The following is a 16,983-nucleotide window of genomic DNA, read 5'->3' as shown; positions in this document are numbered from 1 at the left end:
CCATTCTTTAATCCTAACGTATTGCCCTCAAAGGTTGTTTTATTTAAATGATTATTCAGTTGCCCAATAAAGCTATAGTCTTTTTGTCAGTGTCTCTTCCTTAATTCCCATGTCCTTTAAGCCTCTCCGGATGTCGGCATAGGCACCATTAGCAAGAGCCAGAAGCAATTTCTGAGGCTTTCCTCTAAACATGGGTCTCGTTAGGACCCAGGGGGAAGCCTCCGATCCACCGCTCTACGTCCAACCTCACTGTGTTGTTCGCTATGTTAGAATTAAAAAAAAAGTGTTCGATGAGCTTCTGTCATCTCGTGTGTATTGTTGAAGCCCCTGGTTGTGGCTTGTAGTGGAAAGATTTTGAAAAAATAATCATTATAGGGACCCAATGGATCTTTTTAATCAGGTAAGTTCAAGTGTATTTTGCCAGTGGGCTCTTCTGTATGGAAAATGATAGATACCCAGAAAACTCTTCTATTGTGCTAAATATATTTTCATTTCTAAAGCTTGGCTCATTCCGGATACTAAAGGAACCGCTAGCTTTCCTCCGAGCACTGGAATGGGTAAGTTTAAGACTAAAATAACCTCTTTTGACCCAATGCCACCCTTTTATGTCCATTGTTGCCTATCCCAATGCTGTTTTGGATGGTGGAGAGGGCAGGATAGTGTCTAGTGAGCTGGTTACACTCTTATTCGCATCTCTAGGTGTATATTAATGTGATGTATACAATGTATTTTGCTGTTTGGGCATTGCATGCAGTCATGCAGCTGTCTATGTGTTGAACAGATGGATGTTTACCATGAACGAGGGCATCAGGACTGGCATTCATTTGGGCTGTATATAGAATCTGTATTGTTGAGCGCAGCTCTCAGCTTGACACTCTCTCAATGTGTTAGTGACTCACACCAGGTTGTTAAACATGACAATAACTTGTCGTTGTGCAGATGTGTTAAGTTGGATCTCAGCAGATGCCCGAGAGGTGGGAAGGGCACGATGGAGAATAGAATGTCAACAAAGATGTCTTGTTGCATTGGTTGAATAGACTAATGTCCATAACATGGGGTGAGCTTCGTCTCTGACTGCTGAGATGCCATGACAACCCAGGGCAGAAATAATCAACCTCTGGGAATTCAGATGTAGAACTGGAACTCTCAGCATCTTCCCTCCTCTTGTGGTGGCAGAGGAACGCTCTGACCTGTAGTTCTTATATCTGGAGAGGCAAAGCTTTCCAAGCTCTACACCTGCCAAAGCTCCTAAACAACATCTTAGCATGGGCAAAAGCCACTCAAAATAAAAAGACATTAATATTTTTGTTCACAGTAATTGCACAACTGCTGATATACAGAAATTAAACCCAAGAGACAGGGGTGTAACTATAGGGGGAGCATCCATGGGCCCCACCACTTCCTCCTCAGGGGGATTATGGGTAATGTATAGGGCACAGAAATATAGTTTGCTGGGGGGGGAATCTTATGAACCTGCAGAGAGGACTAATGTAGCATTCCAGTGTTGGGGCCCTCAAGAACTTGTGTATTACAGCTTCCAGCAAAAGACTTAAGGGACAATAAAACCAAGAGCCAAGTGCAGAAACATGAATTGAATCAACCCGATGTATATTTCTGATTACAGGCCAGTTCAAAGGAGTTGATTTACTACACTTACCCCTTTCTGGCTTCCAGTTTAATGGTTCCACACCAAGATATGCACAGGGACTAACCCCTAGAAATGAATGTGGCTAAAAATGCCATATTTTATATAGTGAACTTATTGCATCAGCCTAATGTTTCAGCTTGTCAATAGCAGCAATGATCCAGAACTTCAAACTTGTCACAGGGGGTCACCATCTTGGAAAGTGTCTGTGACACTCACATGCTCAGTGGGCTCTGATTGGCTGTTGAGAAGCTAAGCTTTGGGCTCGTCACTAATTATCCAGCAGAAAATGAGCTTCCCTGGCTGTAATATAAGCTGATGCTACAGGTTTGCTGATTATTAAATTCTGATGCTAATTGCACTGGTTTCTGTGCTGCCATGTAGTAATTATGTGTATTAATTACTAATCAGCCTTATATTGTGACATTTCTATTCTATGTGTACTGTATATTGTGAGTGGGTCCCTAAGCTCAGTAAGTGACAGCAGCACAGAGCATGTGCAGTGAATCAGCAGAAAAGAAGATGGGGAGCTACTGGGGCATCTTTGGAGACACAGATCTTTACTGCTAAAGGGCTGTGGTTGCCTTGGGCTGGTACATAAGCACAAAACACAATGTACAACATACCTAGCTACTGCTTTAGTTAAGCTTAAACCGGCAATAAACCGGTATTGGTAGTGAAAGGGGAATGGAGCGAGGTTCCAGTGGCGGAACTACCGGGGGAGCAGGGGGTGCGAGCGGGCCAGGGCCCGCATCCCTTCAGGGCCCCCCGGCAGTCCGCGCGCCGCTGTGCGGCACATATTGCCGGCCAGTTTCCGGGTGTACGGAGGGGGGCGGGGGCACGGCTGCGCGTTCTGCGCCAGGGCCCACCCCCCTCTAGTTACACTTCTGCGAGGTTCTACTGGCAGCCAGAAAACAGGGAGGGCAACCAACAGGTTTCATTGCATTGTGGATTTTTTGGATTTTTCCATGGAATGAATGCAAGTTAGTCAAAACTAAGCACATATTAGATATTAGATAAACATATCCTGCCGAGGTTCAATAACTGACGAGAGTTGATAAATTGATGTTTAAAATAAAGAGGATTAACTGCAAAACAGGTTTCCTAAACCATGGGGATGCCCTATCTAGGGGGTCAATACAGTGAAGGGTGCTCAGCTTGAATTAGGGTGAGCTCGAGGGGCAATTTGGCTGTATTAACTAGAATAATGACAATTATGACTGTGTTTCCATATATAGTAACTAGAACCTTGTTATGAGTTGGGGGGGTTAATCAAGTAATGGATGGACACCCCCCAAAATAAGAAATCCTCTACTGTAGAGCATCACCCTTGCATTAAAGCAAGCAGAAACCTGGAAAGGAGAATAGAAACTTGGCTGAACAATGTCACTGTTTATTTGTCTGATCGTTGGCCGTGACGATATCTTTAGGTCAGGTGACACAGTTTGCCGGAAGGGCCGGGGGCCGCGTATATACCAGCGGAACAGTAAAGTTCAGAGTATGTCATATGGCATTAATGGAACATGTTCTTACTGTACATGCAGCGAGTATTGTAGCTTGGGGTTTCTATTGTTCAAATTTTAGCATTTTCAGAATTAACACTTTCCTAAATAAAATAGGAATTACTCACAAATTACAAAATATTTTGCCAAATGAAAGACCATTTAATGCTAAGTGAATTTTAAATATACTTTCATTGCACATGTTCAGTTATTTTAAAAGCAGTTGCTGTCGTTATGTTTTGCCATTCACATCACTGCTGGTCCTGACTACATGTACCAGACACAATGTAGCAGTGGTCAGCTCTCTTCCTGCCAAGACTGCAATTCCTACAAATGCCTTGTATGCTCTGGGATCAGTGTTGGACTGGGGCTGCCACTTCAGGGGCCTCCACATCACCAGGGCCCCCTGCCCCAGCCACAACCCCTCTCTGGGCCCCCTGCCCCAACTGGTAACCCCCTCCACCCCCACCCCCCCAGCATGTACCTTCTTCTTCTTGTGGGTGCAATTGGGGTGGGTTAGGAGGTCAAGGGGCAGCGCCGCACAAGACTTCAGATGAGGCCGCAAAAGGCCTAGGGCACCAACTTTTTTAGGGCGGCATGCCGCCCAGCTGCAACCTAATGAGCACTGGGGGTGCTACTGTACTCGTAATTCCCTTGGCTCCATCACATGTGCAGGGGGGTTGCGCTCGTGAGGGCACTGGGCACTAGGACTGGGATCAGACCTGTGATAGGAAAATGCAAATTGAATCCTAATTGGAATAAAAAATACTGCAAGGAGAAGTAAAACACATGACAATTACACAGACAGATTATGTGATAAAGTGGTTGCACCTGTTGCCATGTATGAAGTGCATGAAGTTCACTTGGGGTTAAAGAGGACTTTAGGTGGACAGATGAGACATCCTGTTTTAAAAGCTCTAATTTAGGCAACTGTTCCAGTGTGCATTGTTGGATACAAGCAAACAGCATGACTGGTATAGGAATTATATTGACCCATAAACCCTTGCAGTAATTGAATGTTGGGTTTTGTATCCTACTAGGGATGTAGCGAACTGCCGATTTGGTGTTCGCGAACGCCGTTCGCGAACACCGGCAAAAAATGCGAACGTTCGCAAACAGTTCGCGAACTTCGAACACCCGCTAAAATCATTCGATTCGAACGATCGAAGGATTTTAATCGTTCGATCGAACGATTTTCATTCGAATCGAACGATCGAAGCATTAGATCGAATGCTTTTCATTCGATCGAATGCTTTTCATTCGATCGAATGCTTACAATCGTTCGAACAAATGGAAATCGTTCGATTTTTAGCGGTCGAAGGAATTCGAATGGTCGAATGGTCGAATGATTTGTATTCGAATCGAACGCGAACTCAAAATGCGAACGTCGCGCGACGTTCGCGAACATTCGGCTGACGCGAACGGTCGAAGTTCGCGCGAACAAGTTCGCCGGCGAACAGTTCGCTACATCCCTATATCCTACCATAGAGAGATGGAGGTGCTTTACCATAGAGAGATGGAGGTGCTTTACCATAGAGAGATGGAGGTGCTTTACCATAGAGAGATGAAGTGCTTTACCATAGAGAGATGGAGGTGCTTTTCCATAGAGAGATGGAGGTGCTTTATCATAGAGAGATGGAGGTGCTTTACCCTAGAGAGATGGAGGTGCTTTACCCTAGAGAGATGGAGGTGCTTTACCCTAGAGAGATGGAGGTGCTTTACCCTAGAGAGATGGAAGTGCTTTACCCTAGAGAGATGGAAGTGCTTTACCATAGAGATATGGAAGTGCTTTACCATAGAGAGATGGAAGTGCTTTACCATAGAGAGATGGAGGTGCTTTACCATAGAGAGATGGAGGTGCTTTATCATAGAGAGATGGAGGTGCCCTCAACTTAAAAGCAACTTTGGAAAAGTAAAATAGGTTCTGAATTATCAGTCTTTTAGTGCTTTACATGTAATGTATCTCAATTGCTACAGTGTAGTCACCAGGTGAGCATATCCCATCAACATAATGTCACCCAAGGTGCCCAATGGGGATATATCCAGTTGTTGTTTTTAGATGGGGTCAGAGATCTCCATTTAAAAGCTGGAGTCAGAAGAAGAAGGCAAATAATTAAAATAACTATAAAATAAATAATAAAGACCAATTGAAAAGTTGCTTAGAATTCACCATTCTATAACATACTAAAAGTTAATTGTTCTGTTGTTAGGTTGCTGGGGGGGGAGGGAGGTGGTGATATCACTCAAATTTGCAGTACAGCAGTAAAGAGAGACTGACATTTATCAGAGCAGTAGTCACATGACGGGGGCTCCTGGGAAACTGACAATATGTCCAGCCAATTTCAGATTTCAATATGAAATATATAAAAATCAGTTTGCTCTTTTGAAAACAGATTACAGTGCAGAATTCTGCTGGAACAACACTATAAACTGATGCATTTTGAAAAAAAAACAAGTTTTCCCATGACAGTGTCCCTTTAAAGATAAGAAAACAGTTCATAAATCTTCAGCCATTTGCATCAAATTAACACCATTTAGTGAAAATAATTTCCCCCACTGCAAACAATTCCCTCGTGTTGAGGTTTCCAGACTGATTTCTCAGGTCTGTCAAACGGATTCCAACATGAATGACTGAACTGTTTACTGCCCAGAAATACAAGAATAAACCATTTCAATCTCAAAATATTTCCTTTCTTGTCACAAGATAAATACTTTGCTTAAATCTTTATGTGCCGAGTCAAAAACAAGCTGCCATATTGGATTCCAAATGGCCACGTTTGCACATGGAAGAAAAAATAATGATTGTGGCTTCAGGGCTCTGATTCGGCACAAGCTTCATACTCTTACATGTGCCGCTGCACTTTCCTGACATTTTATAATCCTCCCAACTGTTATCTTACCTGGCAGAATTGTACAAGAGATGGGAAAAAAAATCACACAGAAATTCACATTTTTTTTTTAAATAGCAAAACGACATTACATTAAAAAGGAGAGAAGCACGTCAAATATTTAACTGTATGGGAAAAGGTGAAGAATATCATGTGGCCCCTTTGTAGGTCACTGGTGATACCTCTTCATCTTCAGTACTGGATTGAGTTTTGTATAAATGTAACGCCATATTCCATTTATAGATATAGTTTGCCCATTATTCCCATGGCAAGTGATATACAGTCCATTGTCTTATATCCATACGAAGCCCGTGTTTGAGATCAGTGAAAAGCAATGCGCATGGGTTTCTACCATCCTCAGTCTGGGGACTAGAAGTGACAGACTCGTCAGATCTGTGTAGTGTAACGTAATAGGATGAGTCACAGAACCCAATTAGATAGAATGGAGATCTGGGATCTCTAACCAGTATTGGTTGAGCTGCTTCTACATTACATCTCATATTTCCTATTTAAGATATATATATACAGTGTATATAGAGAGAGAGAGACAGAGAGAAAAGAAGAAAAAGGATGAAAGATACACACTCACCAAATTTCTAAACTATTCCAATTCAAAATAATTTTTTTACTCACTGCATAAATTTATCGGTTGGAAACCTCATACATATATATATATATAGAAGTCACAGGGCCCTGTACAACAAGCCCCGCCCCAGATCCCGCCCACTCTACATCACAGTTAAAAGACCACACGGACATCAGCGCTAAAAAAGGTAAATCCCCCACACACACAAGTTATAAAAAGCTTGGAGACCAGGGCCCCCCTATAAGTTAAAAAAAAACATTGGCGCCAGGGCCCCCCTTATAAGTTAAAAAAAACAAGAATATTTTTAAAAAAACATTGGTGGCAGGGGCCTATAGAGTATAAAAATAATACATTGGTGGCCAGGGAATTAAAAAAAAAAGACACACATGGGTGTTCAGAGGAACTGAACTCGTGGCTTCAGGTCTTTTCGCCACTTCCGGACTTCGGCTTTTCAGCTTTTCAGAGAAAGAGAGAGTTATATATATATATATATATATATTTCTACTTTATTCAGAATGATGTCATTGTCATCCACAAAGTTCCCTGTATAACTCAGCCTGCAGCCTTGTGCCTTTATATGGTCACAGAACAACCCCTCAGTGACTTCTAATATCCTTATCATTTAGAGTAGGGGGTACATTATTCTTTATAATACATGAGTGATACTCAGAGTTCCCTGTATAACTCAGCCTGCTGCCTTGTGCCTTTATATGGTCACAAAACAACCCCTCAGTGACTTCTAATATCCTTATCATTTACAGTAGGGGGTACATTATCCCTTATAATACATGAGTGATACTCAGAGTTCCCTGTATAACTCAGCCTGTAGCCTTGTGCCTTTATATGGTCACAGAACCCCTCAGGGACTTCTAATATCCTTATCATTTACAGTAGGGGGTACATTATCCCTTATAATACATGAGTGATACTCAGAGTTCCCTGTATAACTCAGCCTGCAGCCTTGTGTCTTTATATGGTCACAGAACAACCCCTCAGTGACTTCTAATATCCTTATCATTTACAGTAGGGGGTACATTATCCCTTATAATACATGAGTGATACTCAGAGTTCCCTGTATAACTCAGCCTGCAGCCTTGTGCCTTTATATGGTCACAGAACAACCCCTCAGTGACTTCTAATATCCTTATCATTTACAGTAGGGGGTACTGTGTGTGTTACCAAACATGATTACACAAAAGAGAACACCTTGTAAACATTTTGGCAGTTGTCAAGGTAATACAACAGTACAAGCAGCAATGTTGATGTCAAATTGCATTTACTGCTGTTCTTAAATTGGTCTCAACACGTATTTCCACCTGAACATAATTAGACCACCCCTCCCCGGGTTTTTGGTGAGTCTCTATTTTTTTCAGTAAATACACTCGATTCACGAAATTTAAAAATGAATAGGCTGCTCTCCAGAAAGGTCCCGGGAGTATTTATATATGGGGGCTCAGTAGAATGAGCTACTTGTGTTCTTTTCATCATATACAGATGGGAAATGAGACACAGCTGCTCCCAGTGATTGGCACAGCCCCACTCCCAACTCTCCCCATTCTCTGTGTAATTACAATCATTTGAATTTGTTGCAGGTAACTGATTCAGCGGATGTCCGGACTCGTGTCCCAGGCGAGTCACATGACCTCATTTACATATGTCAGGCTATAAATACAGCTGATAGGGAACGCGCGACTACGTACTTTTCTGCACTTTGTTAACTGTGGCCCTCCAGCTGTTTCTGAATGCACTGCCGAGTGTTGGGAATGGTCGGATTTAATGGTATTATTTAGTCTTTCTTCAACCCAAATTAATTATATAACTACAAGGCACTTCGATAGTTGTGGTTTGCAGGGAGGTCCCCTTTGCATTTAAAGGGGTTGTTTCCCTTTAAATTAACTTTTAGTACGAGAGTGATATTCTGAGACAATTTGCAATTGGTTTTCATTTTTTTGCGTGTGTTTTTTGAGATACTTTTCAGCTTTTTATTTTATTCAACTGTAATTTTAGCAAACTAGTTGCTAGGGTCAAAATTACCCTAGCAGCCATGCAGCAATTTGAATTCGAGACAGACGAGTAATAAAAAGTAACAATAACAATACATTTGTAGCCTTACAGAGCAGTTGTTTTTTTTTAGACGGGGTCAGTGACCTCCTTTTTGAAAGCTGAAAAGGGTCAGAAGAAGAAAAATAATTAAAAAAAACTATTTAAAAAAATTGAAAAGTTGCTTAGAATTAGCCATCCTATAATAACATATTAACGTTAACTTAAAGGTGAACTACTCCTTTAAGCCTTACTTGACATTGACATTTTGCAGTTGGTCATCTTGTTTTATAAGTTTTTGAACTACTGAGCCATTGTATTCTGTGGTCTGAGGCTGAGACTGCTGTCTGGTTGCACTTGCCCATCCATTTGTTTGAATGACAGAATGAAAGAAGAACTGGACCAGCGTTAGAACAATAATAAAAATTATTATAAAATCCTTCTGCTCTCTGGTTGCAGGGATCCCTGTCCCTAGCAACCAGCTGTGAACTGCTGCTAATGTTAACGCTGTCCATCAACAAACTGCACCCAGTCTGTGAGGTCCTATTGCTGATCCGACATTGATCTGAACCCACCAATAACGTCTCAGTAGTTTGGGGAGATGCAAATGCCAATGCCTCATTAACGAGAGCGCTAATTTGTGCACTAATTTGGTTCACTTGTGCCCACCTTCATAAATAAGTCCTGCTGTGTTCTAATAAAAGCCCCACCATTTAACTGGATCTAAACTCAAAAACAAGGTATCTGAGATATTTGCAATTTTAGACTGCTAATACCCGGCTCAGGTGAAGGTCAGCAACGCAAGGGTTAACTGAATACAGATCGTTCATAGAAAGTGAAGTTGGGCCTTTAAACAAAGCTATTGAGCTGAAAGCCTGCCAAGTCATATAAAACTGTCCTACAACAAGTCCAAAAAAGTAATGTAAATTGCAAAAGTACTCAGGGGACCAATCTGTGAGTACATTTACATCTTTTACATTATTTTTAGGTTTACTATTGGACCCTTTGGTTCCATGTCTGACTGCTACACCCGACTGCAATTCTAATGGCACCCATGCTTAGATTTACTCCATCTCCAACATTCTAAATGTTTATTGGAAGGTGAATTTGAAATTGGTGTAATAGCCAAAAGGCTGGTATTTGGACTATTTGGAGGAAGCTGAGGTGTATTGGTAGCTATCTTCTCTCTAAGATATACTGAATCTATGTCAGGGCCAGAACTAGGGGTAAACAGAAGACGCACGTGCCTAGGGCGCAATGAAGTGGGGGTGCCAAGCATGTACCTCTTTTTTCAGCCTACCCCTGGTCCAGATGCTTTCTCTCCCACCAGCACTCTCCAGCGTGAGTTGTAATACCGCATGAGTGCTGCGTACCCGAGGCTGTGCCGACAAGGGGGCGGAGCAGTCGGCCGGGTTGCCTTCGGCACCCGGCTGGCTTGGCCCGGCCTGATCTATGTAGGAAAGTCAGACTTGCCCCTAGTGGAGGGTTATAGGGGTTGTCTTTGAGCAGAACCGGAACTAGGGTTAGGCAGAAGAGGCACCTGCCTAGGGCGCAACGCTGTGGGGGTGCTGGGCAGGTGCCTGTTCAAGATTCTTTTGCCTACTCCAAGTCTGGATTCACTCCCCTCTGCAGGTCTCGCTTACCCTCTCTGTCACTCACTCTTCTGTCTGTCCCTCCCCCCCTTCCATCTATCCCTCCCCTATGTCCATCCATCCCCCCGTCCGTCCGTCCCCAATCCGTCCCTGCCTCCCCTGTTTAGTGTTGCCACCTTTTATAAAAAAAATTACCAGCTGCTGGGGGGCGTGGCCTCAAATGGGTGGGCGTGACGTCAAAAGGGGCATGGCGTCAAAAGGGGCGGGACCACGCAACGGAGACCCGCGGACGCTAGAAGAGGCAAAAGAAAAGGTAAGTTGCAGGGGATTGGGGGCAGGCCGAGGGCTCCTTTTGATCGTATTACAAATTTACCGGCAGCTACATTGCCGGTAAATTTGTAATACCGGCCCCGGCCATGGCAGGTATTTTACCATCCCTCCTCCCTCTCCTATCCATTCCTCCCTTCCCCGTCTGTTCCTCCCCTGTCCGTCCCTCCCCTGTCTGTTCCTCCTCCCTCTCCTATTCAACCCTCCCTCCCCATCCCTTCCTCCCCCCTGTCCCTCCCTCTCCCCAGTCCCTCCCTCTCCCCAGTCCCTCCCTCACCCCCCTATCCGTCCGTCACCCCCGGTCCGTCCTTCCGTCCCTCCCTCCCCTGTCCATCCCTCCTCCCTCTCCTTTCCAACCCTCCCTCCCCGAGCCCTCCCTCCTCTGTCCGTCCCACCCATCCTCCCCTGCCCCAAACTGCCCCTCTGCTTCCCCTTCATTGCACCTATGTTATGGTGTGCGAGCAGGAATGGACATTTGTGGGGGACGGGGTTAGCCAACCAGGTTGCCTAGGAAGTCCGGTCTGCTTGGCCTGGCCCTGCCTTTAAGTACAGAAACAGGGTACAGTCACACAATGTTTCGCTACATGGTTTTAAAGGAATTTTGAATAATAAGTATTTATTTACAGCAAATCTGCAGAACCGAGAGACTCAAGCAAACTGATACAAAGGAAGGGACATTTCCCTACTAACAGGCTGTGGGCAGCAATGGGTTAAGTTTACCAACACCCCTTAAGCAGATTCTCACCTACAAAATGATGAGTAAGTGGGGATTGTGTCTTGGTGCCTCTGATTCAGAATCTGGCACATTTTATCAACAGTGAAATGTTGAAAGTATAAATATCACAAGTGAGAAACTTGTTCTTCTGTTGGAAACATTACTGGGGGGGGGGGTAGCATACGCTATTCTGTACTTAATACCTTTTTGAAGAGTTTACACTGTGTTTTACCTTCAGATTTATCCGGACAAGTCACAACTCAGGAGGGCCTCCACCTGACTGACTGTCCAGCACACCCTCCAGCAAATGGGCTCCAAAGAGGATAAAGGATAAGTAAACCTTTAAAATAAGTCAATGTAAAATTGATGAGGGGGCTATTCTAAGAACTTTTGCAATGTACATTCATTATTTATTTGAAAGATTTTAGAAAGGTTTCTATTTTTTTCCTAAACAGAAGAACATCAGAGCAGCCTCTTTCTTTCTCCTGACAACTTCCTTGACTACTTGCTGGTCAGACTGGTGGGAAAATGACCAGCAGGTGGCGCTGTTGTAACAAAATTCATTCATATTAACAGTACATGTATCCCTTAATATCTTGGAATTAAAAACAGCTAAATAACGAATGTACATTATAAAAGTTTTTAGAATAGCACCCTCATCAATTTTACATTCACTTATTTTAAAGGTTTACTTATCCTTTACTTACCCTGTTTTTATTTTTATACTGAACAATTCCCTTTAAACAAAGGTTCTTCTGACGAGCCTTCAAGCTTCCATGCTGCTGGGTTTGCATTTAAAGTTTCAGTCCCGTCTGCGGATATTGGATCGACTGGTGAACCCTTCTAGCCAATCCAATTGTCACACAACTGTAGAACTCTAGAACTTAAACTGTGAAGGCAAAACCAGGAGCATGGAGCATGGAACAGAAGAATCCTACCACAAGGAGGCTATAGGCAGAAGCAGGGCCCCAACACACCACCTGATTGAAGCTATTAAGATAGGGGTGTCCAAAAGGGAGATGGGGATCTATCAGTAGAACTTTAGTAAGTAGATCTCAAGACACTGTCAACAAACAGCTTGTCTACATTACCCTTCTGTTTTATTCTTTTCATTCACATATTTATTCTGTTAAAGCTACATAAGAAAGTTGTTTTTTAATGTAGTAATATAAATTCTCTTATTAATCAATATATTTATGTAATATTTTTAGTGATGGGCAAATTTGCGCCGTTTCGCTTGACCGTAAAATTCGCGAATTTCGCGCGAAACAGCGAAAAATTAGCGAAACGGCGCCAGCGTCTCATTTTTGACGCCTGTTTTTGACGCCGGCGTCTGTTTTTTCGAAAAAAAATTTTCGCGGGCGTTTCGCAAATTTATTCGCTGGCGGAAAATCGCGCAAATTCGCCGCGAATTCGCACCTGGCGAATAAATTTGCCCATCACTAAATATTTTCCATGGAACAGAATGCGAACAGTGATATGGATGTAGATCATAATGGGACAACATCGTTAAAAGTAGACCTTGCATTAGTAAAGTATGGCCACTCCTGTATTCAGGGGTCCCAGGACAGAAGGCAGCGTCGGACTGGCCCGGCGGGACACCGGGAAAAAACCCGGTGGGCCCCGACCCACATGGGCCCCCGCCGGGCCAGACCCCCCTCCTGTTGCTCGTTTTTTTTTCTTCCCGACGCACATGCGCGCCGATGGGGCGTCTTGTGCGCATATGCGCCGGGGGCACCATGTGCGCATGCGCGCCAAGGGATGGCGCACAGCGCCGCACGGTGCGCTACAGCAGGGGGACGGGGGCCTGTAGGGGGCCCTCGACTGCAGTCCCGGTGGGCCCCGGGCCCCCCAGTCCAACCCTGACAGAAGGGGATCCAGTCTGAGAACTTCAAATAAGTGGAAGTTACCATAGGCCTAGGATTTAGTTTGAACCTGTGAGGGTCTGTCTGGATCTCAGAGTACCCAAAATGCCAGGGTCCATTTTAAATCTCAGTTGACACATGGTCAGTCTCCCCATGTATAAAAAAGGAATCAAGGGGTTTCCTATTTACACCAGCGGAGAATCTGCTTCATTTAACATTAGCTTTAAGTAAGTTTCTGTACAGCCACCGTTAGTCTCCCCAAAAGTTTCACCGAATAACCAAAAGGCAAAGGATGCTCTTACACAGTGTATTAGTCACTGTGACATCTGGGGACTGGGTGCCACTGTTATTGGGTTTAGCTGGCCCCCTACATCTCCCTCTCTTTCCCAGCTCTATATCGTGTATATAAAGGGGGGGTGCCTTAGTGTAAGGTGTAAGTCATGTCTAGCAGAGCCGCTATGGGTAGGCAGAAGAAGTAGGTGTCTAGGGTGCAACTCTGGGGGGGAGGCGCTAGGCACCCGCCTTTAGTCCAGGCCCTTGTCCCAGCACCACTAGTGATGGGCGAATTTGTCCCGTTTCACCGAAAAATTAGCGAATTTACTGTGAAATTCAGGAAATGGCGTAAAAAATTTGACGCCCACGTCAATTTTGATGCCTGCGTTAAAATCAATTGGCGTCTGAATAATGTTGACGGGCGATGGTTTCAATGGGAGTGACTTTTCCGCCATGCATCCAAAATCTTTTGTCACCGAAAGTCGCTGCAAATTTGCAACTGGCGAATTTAACCGCCCATCACTACCCACAAGTCATTTAACTCTCCAGCAACACAAGGCACTCATCATTTACAGTGGGTGCAGAGGGTGGGTTGCCTAAGGTGTGAGGCAGGGGAGAAGCTGGTGCATCCAGGACTCGAATGTAAGTACAGTCTGAAAATCCCTGGAAATGTGACAATAAAAGCAAATGTTTTGTCTTTCCCTCTGTGATGTTGAGACTTCTGATAATTACCACAATGCCTTTAAACATCAGCTGGACCTCGGTGTAGGGATCAGAGCTGAGACAAACAGCCCAGTGGGAAAAGGACACGGACAAACTAATTATTGCATCTCAATGTAGGAAAATTATCAAAGACAAGGGGCCTCTCTGGGGAGGATTAATCTCCCTGCGCTTTCTCTCACAAGTCTCGTACAATAAAATGCAAAGCTTATCACCTAGGAAACACATGGACCTCATCAGGCCAAGTTTGGAACCGGCTCCCTATGTTGGAAAGGGACGAGAAAAAGACTTTAGCTTCCCCTCGGCATTGTGGGAAATATAAATAATAGGCTTGATCAGTAGAATGGGGTGTGAGATGGAGAGCAAACTGCTGATAATGTTATCTGTTAGGAGATGTTTATTCGCTGTATGTTTGATGCCTCCGGCTGAAGATGAAATGTCCGTGATGGATAATGTGAGCCAAGATAACTGTTCTGGTCAAAAGGAGATCAATGAGAAGAACAAATAATGTGCACTGAGTTCACTGACATGTAGGGTTTGAGGCATTGCAGTAAGGTGAAAATGGGACCACAAAATCCATACAGACCAGTGATGGGCGAATAAATTCGCCAGGTATGAATTTGCATCAAAAATTTGGAATAGTTGCTCACGTCAAAACTGTCCCACGTCACCATTATTCAGAGGCCCATTGACTTTAACGCCAGCGTCACAATTGACGCGTGTGTAAAAATTCGAGTTTCAAAATTTCTTACAGTTTCACGACTTTCGCCACAAATTTTCAGCGAATCGGGACAAATTCGCCCATCACTAATACAGACCAAGGCAAGAAGTCTTTTGCACTCAGTAACGTCAACTGATCATCAGTATATTAAGGACACTGAGACCTTGTCTTTGTCTGTATGAATTTTGTGGTCACAGCCTCATTGCACCGTCACTTGAAAGGTTTTAAAATAATGAAAATATCATGTACTGTTGCCCTGCACTGGTACAACTGCTGTGTTTGCTTCAGAAACACTACTATAGTTCATATAAACAAGCTGCTGTGTAGCAATGGTGGAAATTGAAAAAAGACTATATGGCACAGGTTAAATAGTGGATAACAGATAACACCATTATGTTCTACAGAGCTTATCTGCTGTGTAACCTGAGTCTTTTCTCCTTTGAATGGCTGTCCCCATGGCTACACAGCAGCTTGTTTATATAAACTATAGTAGTACTTATCTGTTATCTACTGTGTATCCTGTGCTTGAATGGCTGCCCCAATGGCTACACAGCAGCTTGTTTATATAAACTATAGTAGTACTTATCTGTTATCTACTGTGTATCCTGTGCTTGAATGGCTGCCCCCATAGCTACACAGCAGCTTGTTTATATAAACTATAGTAGTACTTATCTGTTATCTACTGTGTATCCTGTGCTTGAATGGCTGCCCCCTTGGCTACACAGCAGTTTGTTTATATAAACTATAGTAGTACTTATCTGTTATCTACTGTGTATCCTGTGCTTGAATGGCTGCCCCAATGGCTACACAGCAGCTTGTTTATATAAACTATAGTAGTACTTATCTGTTATCTACTGTGTATCCTGTGCTTGAATGGCTGCCCCAATGGCTACACAGCAGCTTGTTTATATAAACTATGGTAGTACTTATCTGTTATCTACTGTGTATCCTGTGATTAAATGGCTGCCCCCATGGCTACACAGCAGCTTGTTTATATAAACTATAGTAGTACTTATCTGTTATCTACTGTGTATCCTGTGCTTGAATGGCTGCCCCAATGGCTACACAGCAGCTTGTTTATATAAACTATAGTAGTACTTATCTGTTATCTACTGTGTATCCTGTGCTTGAATGGCTGCCCCCATAGCTACACAGCAGCTTGTTTATATAAACTATAGTAGTACTTATCTGTTATCTACTGTGTATCCTGTGCTTGAATGACTGCCCCCTTGGCTACACAGCAGTTTGTTTATATAAACTATAGTAGTACTTATCTGTTATCTACTGTGTATCCTGTGCTTGAATGGCTGCCCCAATGGCTACACAGCAGCTTGTTTATATAAACTATAGTAGTACTTATCTGTTATCTACTGTGTATCCTGTGCTTGAATGGCTGCCCCAATGGCTACACAGCAGCATGTTTATATAAACTATAGTAGTACTTATCTGTTATCTACTGTGTATCCTGTGCTTGAATGGCTGCCCCAATGGCTACACAGCAGCATGTTTATATAAACTATAGTAGACTTTCCGAAGCAAACACACCAGTTTTACCAGTGCAGGGCAAAACTACATTATATTTTTATTTGTTACTATTCCTTTAATGGTTTAAGATTTAGTGGGGAGCACAATTTTCCATTTTTTGCTAAAATTTTAACAGGAGCAGTGGCCACTTCCATGTTGCGTCTCCCATCATTCCCACATATAGTCAGGTGATCCCAGTGATGACCAATAAAGGGGGAACCATTTGGGAGTTTTAACCTTGAAAGCAAGTTGCAGGTAAAATATTATGTAAAATGTATATTGAAGGAGGAGAATTCTTAAAGGGGTGGTTCACCTTTAAGTTTTAGCATGTTATAGAATGGCCAATACCAAGCAACATTTCATTATTTCCAGCTTTCAAATGGGGGTCTCTGACCCCATCTAAAAACAAATGCTCTGTAAGGCTACAAATGTATTGTTATTGCTACTTTTTATTACTCCTCTTTCTATTCAGGCCTCTCCTATTCATATTCCAGTTTCTTATTCAAATCAATGCATGGTTGCTAGGGGAATTTGGACACTAGCAACCAGATGGCTGAAATTGCAAACTGGAGAGCTGCTGAATAA

General features: G+C 43.3%; 1 protein-coding gene across 1 annotated transcript in view; it reads left to right on the top strand.

Moving 5' to 3' along the window:
• Positions 1 to 240: 240 nt before the first annotated feature.
• The window catches only part of synpr.L (synaptoporin L homeolog), a 126,132-nt gene continuing 109,389 nt past the window's right edge, over positions 241 to 16,983 (top strand). The window contains exons 1-2 of the mRNA XM_041590929.1: positions 241 to 400; positions 501 to 557. Of these exons, the coding sequence (XP_041446863.1) occupies positions 383 to 400; positions 501 to 557 (75 nt within the window). The 5' untranslated portion in view covers positions 241 to 382. The remainder of the gene's footprint in view (positions 401 to 500; positions 558 to 16,983) is intronic.

Source organism: Xenopus laevis, chromosome 4L (assembly GCF_017654675.1).
Source record: "Xenopus laevis strain J_2021 chromosome 4L, Xenopus_laevis_v10.1, whole genome shotgun sequence".
Lineage (NCBI taxonomy): Eukaryota > Metazoa > Chordata > Amphibia > Anura > Pipidae > Xenopus > Xenopus laevis.
The sequence above is the reverse complement of the archived record's forward strand: the minus strand, read 5'-3'. Positions and strand labels throughout refer to the sequence as shown.